Source organism: Gymnoscopelus braueri (assembly GCF_963280865.1).
Source record: "Gymnoscopelus braueri genome assembly, chromosome: 12".
In the NCBI taxonomy this organism is placed as follows: Eukaryota; Metazoa; Chordata; class Actinopteri; order Myctophiformes; family Myctophidae; genus Gymnoscopelus; species Gymnoscopelus braueri.
In genome coordinates this window covers 13532969-13548045 of record NC_137614.1, presented here as the reverse complement: position 1 = coordinate 13548045, position 15077 = coordinate 13532969, and the positions used below count along the sequence as shown (strand labels likewise).

Genomic DNA, 15077 nt, shown 5'->3' with positions numbered 1-15077 from the left:
AGAAGACCTAAAATAAATACACAATTTTGCCTATTTTCCAGCATATGTGAGAAGTACAACGTAATGATATAGTAAAAACAAACATTTATCACAAACGTTCATAGTTATTATATAAACTTATATAAACCATGTTTTCTCTTTTCATAGAGTCCAGCAGATGGCGTAAGTAAGGGGAGTGCCGTGTGTCTGTTCTGACAACTCTATTATCCACTTATACCCAGTTCACCGGGGTCCCCCTGGGGTCTATACTTTGGTCCCCTCCTTTTTTCAATTTTTTTTGTTCCGATACCGATACCAGTATCGGAAGAGCTGCCGATACTGCCTAAAATGCTGGTATCCATGTCGCCGAGTATGCCTGTCTGTGCCAATCCGATACCACATAATTTCACATGATGAGATTTCATTTACAGTAATATTTTGAATTGATGTTGCACTACTGTTTTATATTCTTACTGTACAATTTAAATTATTATTTTCTAACATGGAGCTGCACTTAAACTATTATTCATGGATTGTTTTTATTTATTCCTAGATCAGTGGTTGTCAAACCTTTTAATTTCAAGGACCCCCATAACCAATGAGAGTGTACAAATAGTGTACAAATGGAACCAGATGGACCCTTAAGGGTCCATTTGGTTCCATTTGTACACTCTCAGAGTTACAGACTTGTAAGGGTCCATTTGGAACCCCCTCAAGGAACCGTAAGGGTCCCTGGACCCCACTTTGAGAAACACTGTCCTAGATTTATTTAAATTACACACTGGTATTGGATCGGTACTCGGTATCGCCCGATATGCACGTTATGGGGATCGGAATCGGTATCGGGAAGGAGAAAATGGTATCGGTACATCTCTAGCTTTTTTCCCTCTGCACCAAATGTCTTCAACAAAAATAGCCGATCTGCTATTTTCGTCAAAATTTCTCCCCCAGAATAGGGACGCTAGGGTTCAACCTCTGAACTTCTGAGCGATTTTCAAATAGAATATGGATTAAGCACACCCAAATACACGAGCACTTAATATATCTGAGATACTGCTATAAAATAATGGTAACACTGTAACGAGATGACCAACCCATTTTATAACGTAGTGCTACAATAGGCTATGAAGTCTCTAGAACACTGGTATACAGTACAGAGTGACAAACTGACCTCAGTTTCATGTTGAATTTACGTGATCCTGGTCCAGATGATCTTGATTTTCATAAAAAAATGAAAAAAGAAAGCTGTGTCGAGTTGTGTAACGTCACATAACGGCAGAATAAGCTTTGTTTGCTTTTGTTTGTGTTAAAACGAGTTTGAGACCTGTTTCACAGTGCGATGTAAGTCAGTGAGGAGACACTTTTGGTATATCAATTTCCAAACAATGGAGCAACTTTTGGAAGATATCTCGCCAATACCCAAACATCTACCAAAGTGTTAATTTAGCTTTAAGGTGACATCCTAATGCCTTTGACCAGTTTATTCAGATACCTGTCAAGGTGGTCTGTGAATGTTGCCCTATATACACACACAGATCCTCCGCCTCACACCCAAACAGTGCTGGTGTTTTCTGGAGGTTTTTCCTGGATGGTAGATAAAACATGAAAAAATCATATTGTTTTTGTTATATCTGCAGCATTGTTATTTGAAATGTGTTAATGTAGATATCCCCAGACACATCGGTAGATGGAGATCTCTGATCATCTATGCGAGACTAACTGGAAGCGGGACTGAAAATGAGGTGCTGTTGTAGATCTGTATCCTACCTTTTGTTGTTGAATGTGAACCACAGCATCATGGACTGTAACAAAAATGTGTTGAGGGTTCATGTAGTTCATCAGGCCACTTGACGTGAGGATCTTTAGTACTCCCTCTGAGGGTAGAGAGACATTTTATCAGTACAGAGTCACCAGATGATAATTCATCCATATAACCGCTTAAACCCTCTCGACTTAGTCAACTGGACCTGAGTAGGCTCTGTACCAAATCTCTTTGTCAATACGACAAATACGATTTTTTGGGACCCCAATCTGCACTGTAAAATGCTCAGTGTTAATTTAACTGTACAATGGAACCTTCTCAAGGACCCTTGAGCTCACAACGCAACACATTCATTAATGTATTCAGGATTGCAGCTTTAATCACACATGCACACACGCACACACACATTCACATTGAGCCTCACCATTGCAGTTTGACAGGTATATGCGGAGCCCCACTTTCTGGCATTCAATGCACATCTGCAACAAGTCAAGGGCAAAGAATGAACAACAACAAGTCTCTGCCCATAAGACAACAAAGGGCAATTGTAACGTGACCTGTCCTTGTCCTGTACACGTGACGTCTTGTGCTTTTAGCAAACTCACCTGTATAAAAAGTCTGGCTCCAGCAACATCGACAAATATCACACTGCTGCAATCGATTAACACTGCCTGGACGTCATTCTCTGCTATTTCTGAATGGAAAGATGACATTTGTCATTATATGAAATACCTTTTTTTCAAGGAAAATGTGTTATGTGTTATGTGCAATTCAACATAATGTGACTTATACTTAAGACCAGAACTGGTGTTTACATAAGCAAAACATGCCATAATTGTTTATGATTTTTTATAAGGGTATTTCTTCAAAATAAGGCAACTTACTGTACAGTATATCACTGACATTTTTTAATAGGTAGGAAAAGGTAGGGAAGTCAATAGGTAGAGGTATTCATGAAACATTACGTTTTAAATTATTCATTTATTATAGTGTGTGGGGCAAAAAATAAATAACAATTTCAATGCTCACCGGATTTAAAGAATTCATTCTCTGATGAGAATGATGTATTTGCAACACCTCTCTCCTGAAAAAGGATTGAATAAGAAAAATCAGAACTGTGCTCTGGGGATTGACAGTATAACTTGTGCAGTATGTAGACCATAGCCCTGTACACAGTCAAATCCTCTGTGTTCATTTATCCCTTTTAACTCTGAGAGTATACAAATGTAAGAAGATAGACCTTGTAAGGGAAGAAGAATAAGCATCAGAAGAATCCTCTTCAATGTCATATTACACAATTACAAGGTGTAAAAGAGTGGGTGACATATTTTGTTGTGTTGACTCTCAAAGGTGCAGTTACAGGAAGAATTGGGAAAGAGAGAATAGAGAGGAAAGGATTTGACGGGTCAAATAATAAGAAGGCACAGTCAAATCAAATAATATAAAGTGGTTGGCAATGGTTAGATGGCACTACAGCAGGCATAAATGCTTATTGTGCAGGCAGAAAACATATCCAGCAAATACAGTATAATAGCAGCAGTTATATAAAATCACAGTTTCATATGTGCATGTCTAAAGTGACACGGCCCATTTGGTTACATTTGAACAATTAAATGAATAGATTTGACTGGGTGAGGTTATGTGTCCTACTGGCCTCACCACTGTGTTGACGGTGCTCTCTCTCTCCCTCCTCTCCATAGCCTTCCTGGCCTTCTCTCGGCTGCGGATCCTCTCCGGCGTCAGCCCCAGAAGCCTGCTGATCTCCTCCCTGAAGAAGCTGCGATTGCCGTAGTAGATGGGCCCATTGTAAGTCACGATGGTCACGCCTGGCACCTGATAGCACTATGGAGACAACAAGATCACCACAAGCTCACAAAGAGACTGATAACTCCTCAGCCCTTGATCAGTTGATTAAAACAATGTGTCTTAAAATACATTGACCTTTTTGCCTTCATGAATGGGTTACTGTCTGACATGTCTTAAAGATGCAATCTGTAGAGTATGTTGCAACATAACTACAGTAGCATAATCTGCAGTCGTTGGAAGTGGTTTCCCTACTCTTCCATTGAGAAATTCATACCCTGGTGTTGGATAGGTCACCTAATGGTTCGGGGACCACCAGGGGGTCCAATAGGTCTGTAGTGTACAAATGGACCTGTGAGGGTCACACTCTCTGTGTTAAATACGATTTTACAGTGTCGATTGGGGTCTATTTTGGTTCAATTTGTACTCTCTCAGAGTTACAGACCCCGTAAGGGTCCATTTGGAACCCTGGCGGGCCCCATACCAGACGTTAAACAGTGATATAGAAGATTCATGTAAAACTCAGGAAGACCTTCTTTGCAGCTAGAATAAGAATCAGTGTGATGAAGAATTTGTCTCAAAGGAGAGATTTTGGAGGAGATAGAGCCAATTTAAACACTCAAAACGCGTCGCGACACGTTTCGAGCTTATGGATCTGATACTTTTGATGCGTTGCAGTGACGCGATGACATGATCAAGTAGGCCGTTATTTTGCGGGGAAAAAACACAAAAGGTTCAAATAAGATAAGCGGTTTCTGCCCGACAGCGATGATATCAAAGGTGTCCTCTAACCTTGCTGTGATTCTCCATGGGTCTGTAGATCTCTGTGTTGCTGGCCCGGCCAAGCACTGAACAACCAGCCCTGTGTGGAGATAGGGCAGTGTTGTGGTGATCAATATAGAATATAGCATTAAAAATACTGGAACACAGGCTCAGTGTTATGAGTAGATATTGCCTATAATGAATTCCATAAGTTCACGACCCAGTGAAACAAAGCACAAATAAATTCCTATAACAGGGCATAATGAGCACGATTATTGTTACACTCTTCCCGCTTGCTGTTTATGCATTCATATTCTGCAACACATTTATGGAGCATTGGAGCACTGGAGGGCACTGGCTGGTTTGCTCATTAATCAACAAGCAATTTGTACAAAGCAAATACTGTATGCACCTCTGTGTTCTGCAGATGACGGTCATCATAGAGAAGACCACGCCGATGGCGAGGCCAAGGTCCACGTTGAGGACCACCACAGACAGCCACGTTACAACCCAGACCACCTATACAAAGACATGTTCATAATACCAGGTTATGATTATGACAACACAATAATCAGCACTGAAACTGAACGTGAATGAATGTACATTGTGTCTTGTGAAGTAACCACGCAAATGCTTGTTTGTAGAGTTGTACGAACGTGTGTTGAAGTGAGAAGAGTGTATCACATGTTTAGCAGCACAACTCCAGTTTCTGCCTGAACTAGTTTCTTAATTATGCTTTATCAACTCAATAAAATAAAGCTGTTTATGAACCAGTCTATAAACTAATCAAATCCATGATCACAGTATTAACTGCACTAGTTTTTTTCTCTCCACCATTATAGCTTTACTTAGCCAGGAAAGTGAAGAGAGACAGGAAATCAGGGGCAGAGAGAGGGGGTGACATGCAACAAAGGCCAACATTCCCAGTCCATCTGATGGGGATGTTGATGATTACATATTGACGCCTGATTTATACTTAGCTGTCTCGCACCCAAAATAGCAGTCGTGTCACAACACAGTGCATCACAACACACAAACCTTATAGATCTGGAATATTCGGTACGAGACACGATGCGCAACCAAGTATAAAGGAGGCTTAACCACTAGGCTGCTGGTGCAACGCGTTCTCTACAGTTTTTTGATATATGAATCAATGGCCTTACGAAGTCTATCTTGCTGATTCTCCACAGGTCAGGTAGGTCCCGGAACTGTAGGAACATCTGCCTGAGGCTGGTGACATTGATGCATGCCAGCACTGCCTGGGAAAAGACATGGACAGAAGATGGACATGAGTGGGTCATGGATTCTCTCTCTCTCTCTCTCTCTCTCTCTCTCTCTCTCTCTGTCTCTCACGCTGTGTCTCTCTTTTTCATACACACACACACACGCGCACACACACACACACACACACACACACACACACACACACACACACACACACACACACACACACACACACACACACACACACACACACACACACACACACACACACACACACACACACACACACACACACACACACACACACACAAACACACACCTTGGGTAAGAAGTAGAACAGCGGTCCAATCAGCAGCAGGACAATCAGAACCACCAAGCTGGTGAACAAGCCGGAGAGCTGGAGAATAGAAAGCACATATTTAATATTCTAACACTTACAACTTTACCATGGCTTCTTTGTCTGTATAGATAGATACAGATGTTACTGTATCATCATGTAGCATGCATGAACCAGAAATCACCCCTGCCTCAGTGGTGGAGCTGAGCACATACAATTTAATGTCAGAGCAAGGGCAAGTGTTGATACTATGTAAATGTATCCCTTACAATACATCCCTTACATATTTTCATGTCAAGGACCCTCAAATTTGTACATATTAGGCTGTGGACCACCATTTGAAAATATGTTGTGTAAGGGACAGAGTATTTTGTAGTTAGATTAGTACAGATTTTGTACAGAATTCTACAGCTGTCTAATACAAGCTGTCGAACCAGTCGTTCCCAAACGTTTTAGCTCAAGACCCAAAAGAGAAATGATATGTTTGCCCGCGAGCCCAAAGTAGTGAAAATAGCAGAACTACAAGCTCAGATCTGCTATTTTCACTACTTCTTAAAAGATGTTTTTTTTATGGTTCAATTCCAAAACATGGGTCCCGACCCACTGTTGGGGAAACAGTGGTCTATACTGTAGCTGGGGAGCCATGAAAGCCATGGCCACCGTGGCCCTTCAGTTTGACCTTCTGCCTCTCAAAAAGTAATATGTACATTTTGAATATTGGGACTTCTACTTGTAACAGAGTATAATAATCTACATTGCAGTATTGATACTTTTACTTAAGTAAAACATGTGAGTACTTGTTCCATCACTGCACCTGCGTGAATCCTCCAGCGCTCTCCAGGATGTTAGTGGTGGCCAGAGTGGCTGAGCTTGGGAAGCAGGTGAAGAGGGAGGACACGGTGTTGGAGATGCCATGGGCCAGCAGCTCCTGCAATCACAAACAAACAAATAAAGCCGGAGTTATTGCCAGAAAATAGCCGATCTACAAACTCACAACAAGTTGCATCGCAACACTTTGTGAGCTTGGAGATTGTTGTTGTTGTTGTTGTTGCTGTTGGGGTTTTTTTTCGGCCTAGGACACCGTCGTACGATGAAGTATGAATCAGGCTCAGATTTCTATACAGAGTTGCTTGTCCATAATAATGTCATATTCCACGTGAGACCTTACACTTAAAAGAATAGTTCACCCAAAACATGTATTTTGCTTTTTTACCATAGAAATACATGGCAGACTGGCGCCGCCAGCTCAAAAGGCGCACTCTGTGGACACAGCCCCATTAAGCACATAATATACATTACATCAATGATCATACCTGGTTGGGATTAATAGAATATCCATGCTTGTCAGCATAGATCATTGCCAACGAGACGGACACAGCATAACCGACGAACGTTATGGCTACCGTGTCTCCAGCGATGTCAGGGAAGGTATGCAAGGCAGGCATCCGTGGACGTGGGAACCTGAGGAAATGACAGTTACAGTACATTGAAGTCAGTCATCAGGGAGTCATGTGGGCTCGTCGTCATGTCTTTTGAACTTTGCCAAATCTACCAGGACTTACCCAGCAGGGATATGGCCAACTATCTGAACACCATAAGTAGTGTCCAGAGAGGATGCGTAGGCTACTCCTGTGGCTATAATCACCTGCAAAACAAAATGAGGGAATGTATTGTGTCACCTCACACAATTAAATGTCCATTTAAAGATTTAAACCTTATTTCAATGTCATTATTATTTCAAACAATCAGTATGGTAAAATGGAATAATTCATTTTACTGTTATGTTTAAAGATAAAACACTGACAAACTTGTGTGTGAACCTGCATCTATAAAGCGTTAAACCACATGTAATCAAAAACGTGGGTACTGAAGCCAAAAAGGTGTTACAACCACTGTGGTATAGAGTATATACTTATAATACAACATAACTAGCACATCTGCAGTGGTTGGAGGTGGTCTCCTTATTCTTCCACTGAGACATTTAGACCCGGGTCGGTGTCGGGTAGGACACCCACTGGTTGACAACTAGTGTAGACAACTTAAGCTCATAGCGCAATATCTCCCCTGACCAAGCATGGATGTTGGCAGAGCAGTAGAAATGTGATCTCTCATGTGGGAGACCTGGGTTTGATTCCAGGTAGGACATCGTTGCTGTCGGGTGGAAACCGTGTAAGTCCAAAACCGTTTTTTTAACCTTTTTTATTATTATTTAAAAAATGATTTAAAATAGTGAGAATAGTAGATTTACAAGCTCACAACGCCTCGCGGTGCGAGGCATTGTGAGCTTGTAGATCTACTATTTTCACTACTTTTGTGTGACACACTTGTATGATGAAGTCGGGCATTAATTTACGAACAAACGTTGAAACATGGAGATACAAGGTTTCTGCCCGACAGCAGCGACGTGAAAGTCATGGACTGCAGCTTTCATTCTGAGAGTGTTAACACTCCAGATTGTGCATCACGCTATTTAGGATTTTCCTTTGATGCAGTTAACAACAGTCTTGTGGAACCAGACAATCAGAGATCTCCGCCTACCGATACATCTGATGACCTTTAACTAAAACTAAAACTGGCTGATGGAAACTATTTGTTTCAATAAATTGTAATGCAGAACCAATGCAAAGACTTCAGGGTAGGGACTTGATATGATTTGTTTTCAAAGCACTTAGTTAAGCGCAGTTAAAACGCCACTGTTCAAACCCATATATACATTTTTGATTTTCCCCCAGATACATCAGTAGGTTGTGATCTCCGATCGTATGGCTATGCGAGACTACAGCAACGATAACCTAAATATCACGCGTTGCCCGACTGACCGTGATGATCTCCACAGGGATAGGCGTGCGTAGGTGTTGCCGGCAGCGCATGTTGATCTCCTTGACTGGCACCAGGACGAGCAAACACACCATGGAGATGAGCAGTTCAGCTGTGTTGGTGTGAGGAAGGTTCTCCATCACCGATGCTAGAGTCTGGAACACATCAAACAGTGGCAGAGTCAGCAAAGCGCTTGAAGACGACTGAATAATAAAAGCAGTTAGGTTTTGTTTTGTTTTCAGGACAGGACAGAAGAGAATGAACTGAGGGCATGCAGTCTGGGCAGAAAAGGGGAAAGAGATGAATCAAAGCTCTCCCACTGGAATTGAACAAGACACGTTTATAACCTTGGAGCAAAAAACTTGCAAAATGCACCTTCAAGTAAGTACCTTAAAGGGATTGTTCACCAAAAAAATAACTTATTTTCTATCGATTACTCACCCCATGGAGACTTTAATTCAAGGATATTTTTTAGTTTTTGTCGCATTCATAACTCAATGATTTGATGACGAGCAGTGGGTTCCAGTAGGAGACACAAAGGAGACTCTTTTTCTCCATGGGGTGAGTAATTGATAGGAAAAAAGTAATTTTGGGGGTGAACTATCCCTTTAAGTGTTGGACAATGGTCAAACTCCTCTCCTTCTTAATTATTCCTTTTTTTGTTTATTTTCCTTGTTGAATATATGTTTATAATAATAATTATTATTATTATTGTAATGTTGAGAGGACAAGAACAGCATGTTTTTTATTCATATGTAGGCTAGCTGTACACAGGATGTATCGATAAAGAACACCTTGAACCTTATCTGATCCACTGCCAGCACAGAATTGACACAGACAGTAGGTTACTGACATTGAAGATATCATTCAACAGAAATGCTACAAGAAAAATACCCACCCAAGGATTCTAGCAAAAGTACCTAATCCAGAATAATGGTCAAAATGATCATCGTAAAGTACTGCTGACCTTGAAGAGGGAAAAGGTCCCAGTGTAACGAGGGAGTCGCAGTCCCAGCATGCTCTGCAGCTGTGAGACGGTGACATGGAACGCTGCAGCGCTGGTGAACGCCTTGACGATGGGCTCCGACAGGTAGGTGGAGAGGAAGCCGAGCTGAAGACCAAACATGCAGAGCTACAGGGAGACAATGACCAATTGATCCTGTTACTTTATGGAACCAGATGTAAGGTGTGTCGGGAATTTTGTGATCTAACGCAAACTGAGTAGGACGGATACACTTGAGTATTTCAACGATAGAAGTTTATTACATGAGCTCATGGGAGAAGTAGGCTACTGTATATCGTTGCTGTCGGGGCAGAAACCTCTTATCTCCAGGTTCTAACTTTTTGTATTTTTTCGTAAATTAATGCCCTACTTGATCATGCTACAGCGTCACACAAAAGTATCAAAAGTAGCAGATCTACAAGCTCGAAACATTTTGAGCTTGTAGATCTGCTACTTTTGCAATCTTTTTATTTGAATCCTGAAAAGTAAGTTTTGGACATATGAGGTTTCCTACCTAACAGAAAGAGACGATATTAGACGTATCTCAGACCACTGCAGTTGATTCAGAATGCTGCTGCTCGAGTCCTTACTAACACCAAGAAAGTGGAACATATTACTCCAGTTCTTAGATCTTTACACTGGCTCCCTGTATGACAAATAATCTATTTAAAAATATTACTGTTTATAAAGCATTGAATGGTTTAGGGCCAAAATACATTTCTGATCTTGTGCAATATTATGAACCGCAAAAATAGTAGATCTACAAGCTCACAACGCTTCGCAACACAATGCCTTGTGAGCTTGTAGATCTGCTACTGTATATTTGGCAGAGAGATTTGGTGTTGAGGGGGGAAAAGGAGCGGATCTAATATAGAGCCCTGGGGGAACCCAATCAATTAAGTCAACTTTTTCATGTCAAGGACCGCCAATTAATATGTATTCGGCCACGGACCCCCATCTGAAAATATTTTGAGCCAGGCCCCCTTTCAAGATTTGCGTTGTTAAAATGGTTTGGAAAATAGCAGATCTACAAGCACTGTGAGCTTGCATATCTGCTATTTTCACTACTTCTTAAAGGGTTTTTAAATGTTTTATTTATGGAATTTCTTCGATTTTTTTATTTATGGAATTATGTTGAAAAAATAAGGAAAACAATTTGTTTTTAATTTCATGAAAACTTTTGAATTTTTGGGGTCCATTTTAGAAAATCTTACAAAATGTAGGAAACAAAAAATAAAGGGATGTTTATTTGTGACCCATAAAAATGGGCCTGCAACCCATGAATAGGCCCCGACCCAGTGTTTGGGAATCACTGGTGTAGAACAGTAGTTCTCAAATTGGGGTCGAAGGTTTTTCCTTTTTATTTGGCGATTGGTTCCCAGATTGGGCTGGAAGTTAAAACGCATTAGCATATCAATGGGCACGTCTGCTGACAGACTAAATGCCAACTTTTTCCAACCAAATACCAGTCTGTTGCAGTCTGAAGTAGTCTGAACGAGTCTGTTTGATGGAGAGTCACCTTAAGGGTTCCTTAAGGGGATTCTAAATGGACCCTTACAGGTCTGTAACTCTGACAGTATACAAATGGAATTTGGTTCCATTTGTACACCGTCAGGGGTCCTTGAAATTTTTAAGTTTGGGAACCACTGGTCTTTGAGAATCAGTGGTGTAGATGACACACTTTTCTCATCGACTTACCATCATGATACCTGAGAGGAGTGCAACAGCTGAGGCCACCCCGATCCTCTGGGCCTCAAAGTCCGCTGCTTCAGGACTGCTGGAGTTCAGCTCCAAAGGACTGGGAACCAGCTGCTCCACCACAGTGCCTGTCATCAGACTCACCACTGCAAATGTACCTGACACACAAGCGACATAAAAAAAAAACTCTATGGAAATACATTATGGACAAATTGTTTGAAATGTGTGATGCGTTGCAACGCGTTGTGAGCTTGTCGATCTGCTATTTTCTGCGAAAGCTTTCCTCACAATACAGATACTGGGGTTTAAATGGTTAATACTGTATATGGTTTTGATTGATTGATTGAATCCTTTTTTTGACAAGTTTGTTAACAGAATGTGTACTTACATGAGGACTTCCCTCAGAGAGCATGTGAAAGGGTAAACATACAAGATCATTTATAGTAGCAACACGTCATTTACACCAGGGGCCCCCAGGTGGGTGGTGGGGATATTCAAAATGGGCCCCCAAATAATTGACAAAACACTAACATTTTGATGATAATATAACATTAATATTTAAATATTGTTTAAAAAATGGTCATGGCATTTTCCCTTAAAAACATAGTTTTCATTGAGATACCAATACAAAGCATACAACATTATTTCCACTGATCCAAGCCGGAAAACACAATTGATGGATTGACCATTAGAATAAAACATGTTCTGAAAATGCACCCAAGTCAGATGGGTGGAAGTCAAGAGTCCAAACCGCTATACAGAACTTATTTTAATGAACAGAATGTTATTTGAATTTAGAAACAAATCTGTATGGCGTCTCTGTCGGGTGGAATCCTCATATGTCGAAAACTGTTCATTTTCAGGATTCAAATTCAAAAATAGCAAAAAGTAGCAGATCTGCTACTTTTGATACTTTTGATGCTTTTGTGTGACGCTGTACGCACGCGTTGTGAGCTTGTAGATCTGCTATTAGAAAAATTGTAGTACAAAAATAATTTGGTATATTTTTTAAATGTTTCAACAACACAAATCCCTGGCACAAAAATATTTTCAAAAACATTTTCAGATGAATACATAAATGTAGGGGTCCTTGACATGAAAAGGTTTGAGAACCGCTGCTTTAATTATCACTCAGGCATTTACAGTGTAAGTAGGGTGTAGTTCAGACTTCTTACCAGTGGAGACATGGCGCCCTGTGCCAAACAGCATGTACAGCACCACGGGGAAGAAGGAGGTGTACAGACCAAATATTGGTGCTACTGATGTGAGTAAAGCAAAGGCCATGCCTGTCGTGGAGAAAGAGATTTGTGCATGAAATTCAGCAAAGTGTGTCATGCATTGTGTCAGAATTACTGCTGCATACATGCTCTCTCTGCTGACTCATATCAACATATCAACATACTACGATGAAACATTTCTCATTAAATGAAAACGGAATTATTTTTTTATTATTACATTATTTATTTACTTATGAAAAATTAAATAAAAAAGTAAAATATTTAACTAATTTTTAAAGGTAGGGTAAGTGATATTGTTTTGTTTAAATAAGTGTTAAATATATATCTCTATATTCTGATAGTGAATTGGAACTGGAAAAATTTTAAGCTGATACTGTACATGGGTACTCTCTCCTGATTGGCTGAAATTGGCACCCCACCTGCAAATATAGGCTATTTTCTGTTTATTAAAGAGCTGGAGAGATGTTATTGAACACTCTAAGTGAATACTAGTATCAGAATATAGAGCTTTTACCTTTTAACAACAACAAAAAATAACTTAGTTAAACCAAAAAATATCACTTACACCCTACCTTAAAATTTTCAGAAATTAGACATTTATGACTAGACATGACATCAAACCCCAGACAGAATAAAAAGGTAGCCTAAATCCAGTGGTTTTTAAAGTATCAAGATACCGCAATGTAGAAATACGACTGTTACAACAAGTAAAAGTCCAGAATTCAAAATTTACTTAAGTAAAAGTACAAAAGTATTGGTATCAAAATATACTTAAAGTACAAAAGTAAAAGTACTCATTATGCAGAATGTCCCATTTCACAAGTTTTTAAATGTCAATGCCATTTGAAAATAGCAGATCTACAAGCTCACAGTGTGTCCATCGTGGTGCATTGTGAGCTTGTAGATCTGCTATTTTCAAATGGCCGAAATGTATAGGATTGGAGTGGTTAATGTATATGTTGTAATAATAATCTAAATCTACAAAGTAACTAGTATCTAAAGTTTTCAAATAATTGCAGTGGAGTGAAAAGTACTATATTTGCCTCTGAGATGTAGTGGAGTAGAAGTAAAAGTATTGCAAATTGGAAATACTCAAGTGAAGTAAAAATGGCTCAAAATAGTACTCAAGTACAGTACTTGAGTAAATGTACTTAGATACTTTACACCACTGCCTAAATCAAATCGCTAGCCAACAGAAGGCTAGAAAGTAAAGTAACAGTGTAGCCAAATTTAAAGTTTCAGGACATACTTTGTATCCTCCTGATTCAGGACAGGAGGATACAAAGTATCGCCTGAAACTTTACATTAGGCTACCTGTCCTGATGTGTATCTATTCACTTTACCTTGTGGAATATGCAGGATCCCAACGGTCAGCCCTGCTATCGTATCCCCTAAAATCCACTTCTTCAGCCTGTACCTGGGCAGCCAGTTGAAGATCGGCACCCTCTCCTTCAGCAGGTGAAGGCAGGCGCGCCTCGAACACCTGCAGCTCCCGGCCAGCCTCTCGCGGAGCCGCACGCCCTCCCCGGGGGGCTTCTGCTCGCTGCCATACGCCTGCTTGAAGCGATCCTCCGTGTAGATGTTCCTGTAGACGGCCACTGAGGCACTCATCTTGTCCCAATGTCCCCCACCACACAGATGAGTGGTTTAGTCTCCTATCCTATCCAAGTGACCTCGCAGAATGACTCAGATAGACGTTGCCAGACAACGTCTATAACGGTTAGTAATAGACAGCGGTTGTCTATTGCATTCCATTTATATCAGGCTCTGACTGACCTGCTGGCATCAAGAGCCGTTGGATTTTCCTGTCAGACGCTCCTTGGCCAATGACATGGCTCATAGCCTGAACCTTTTTGTTATTGTGTTGAACCTGCTTTAATGGGAGGACTTTTTAGATCGCTTTATTTTGGCAAAGACCCCATAAAGGTGTGCTCTAACTCTTCCTATTTTTTTTTTTGCGGTGATGGATTGAGGACATTATAATCCTCTGGGTCCTACTGCTACAGGTTTTTGTTCATTTACTTTTCTACTGCAGAGGGGGGGGGGCAGAAAAAGTGTGGTCATCCATACAGTCTCTCTCAGTCTCTCTCTCTCTCTCTCTCTCTCTCTCTCTCTCTCTCTCTCTCTCTCTCTCTCTCTCTCTCTCCTAGCACTACACATGCAAGTCCTCCTCCACTCTTCAAAGGACCTCCCTCCCTTTTGGCCTGCCTGCCTCTAGAGAGCTACAAGGGTGGTACTACAAGCGAGGAGGTCATACAATGTATAGCACTGTGAAAAGCCTACAACAGAGATCAAAGTGGTATTGTTTGGTTGGGTTTTTGAGGTGTAACCTCAGACCATATCTGTTTGGCACTATTACAGGTGCTCATTTCCGAGAAGGATGGATGTCTTCAATAATGGAGGGGTGTTTAAACAGTGTAGTCATAAGGAAAGAGCCTGGTACCCAAGAGAGAC

At 40.8% G+C, this 15077-nt stretch overlaps 1 protein-coding gene across 1 annotated transcript; it reads right to left on the bottom strand.

The window, feature by feature from the left end:
- Positions 1-34: 34 nt before the first annotated feature.
- On the bottom strand, positions 35-14256 carry slc26a10 (solute carrier family 26 member 10). The gene is made up of 18 exons (XM_080444487.1): positions 13967-14256; positions 12561-12671; positions 11386-11543; positions 9652-9816; positions 8687-8839; positions 7430-7512; positions 7181-7328; positions 6682-6795; positions 5850-5927; positions 5470-5565; positions 4719-4825; positions 4337-4406; positions 3401-3583; positions 2771-2825; positions 2347-2435; positions 2166-2220; positions 1747-1853; positions 35-1563 (listed from the first exon to the last, which is right to left on the bottom strand). Exons 1-18 carry the CDS (start codon positions 14232-14234, stop codon positions 1525-1527), a joined length of 2079 nt encoding a protein of 692 aa, XP_080300613.1. The 5' UTR covers positions 14235-14256; the 3' UTR covers positions 35-1524.
- Between the last annotated feature and the right edge of the window lie 821 nt (positions 14257-15077).

Coding starts and splice junctions, on each gene's coding strand:
- slc26a10 (XM_080444487.1), bottom strand. CDS start 14,234: ATGAGTGCCTCAGTGGCCGTCTACAGGAACATCTACACGGAGGATCGC. Junction 8,840..9,651: donor GGACCTTTTCCCTCTTCAAG/GTCAGCAGTACT, acceptor GATGTGTTCCAG/ACTCTAGCATCGGTGATGGA. Junction 7,329..7,429: donor GTTGGCCATATCCCTGCTGG/GTAAGTCCTGGT, acceptor TCATTTCCTCAG/GTTCCCACGTCCACGGATGC.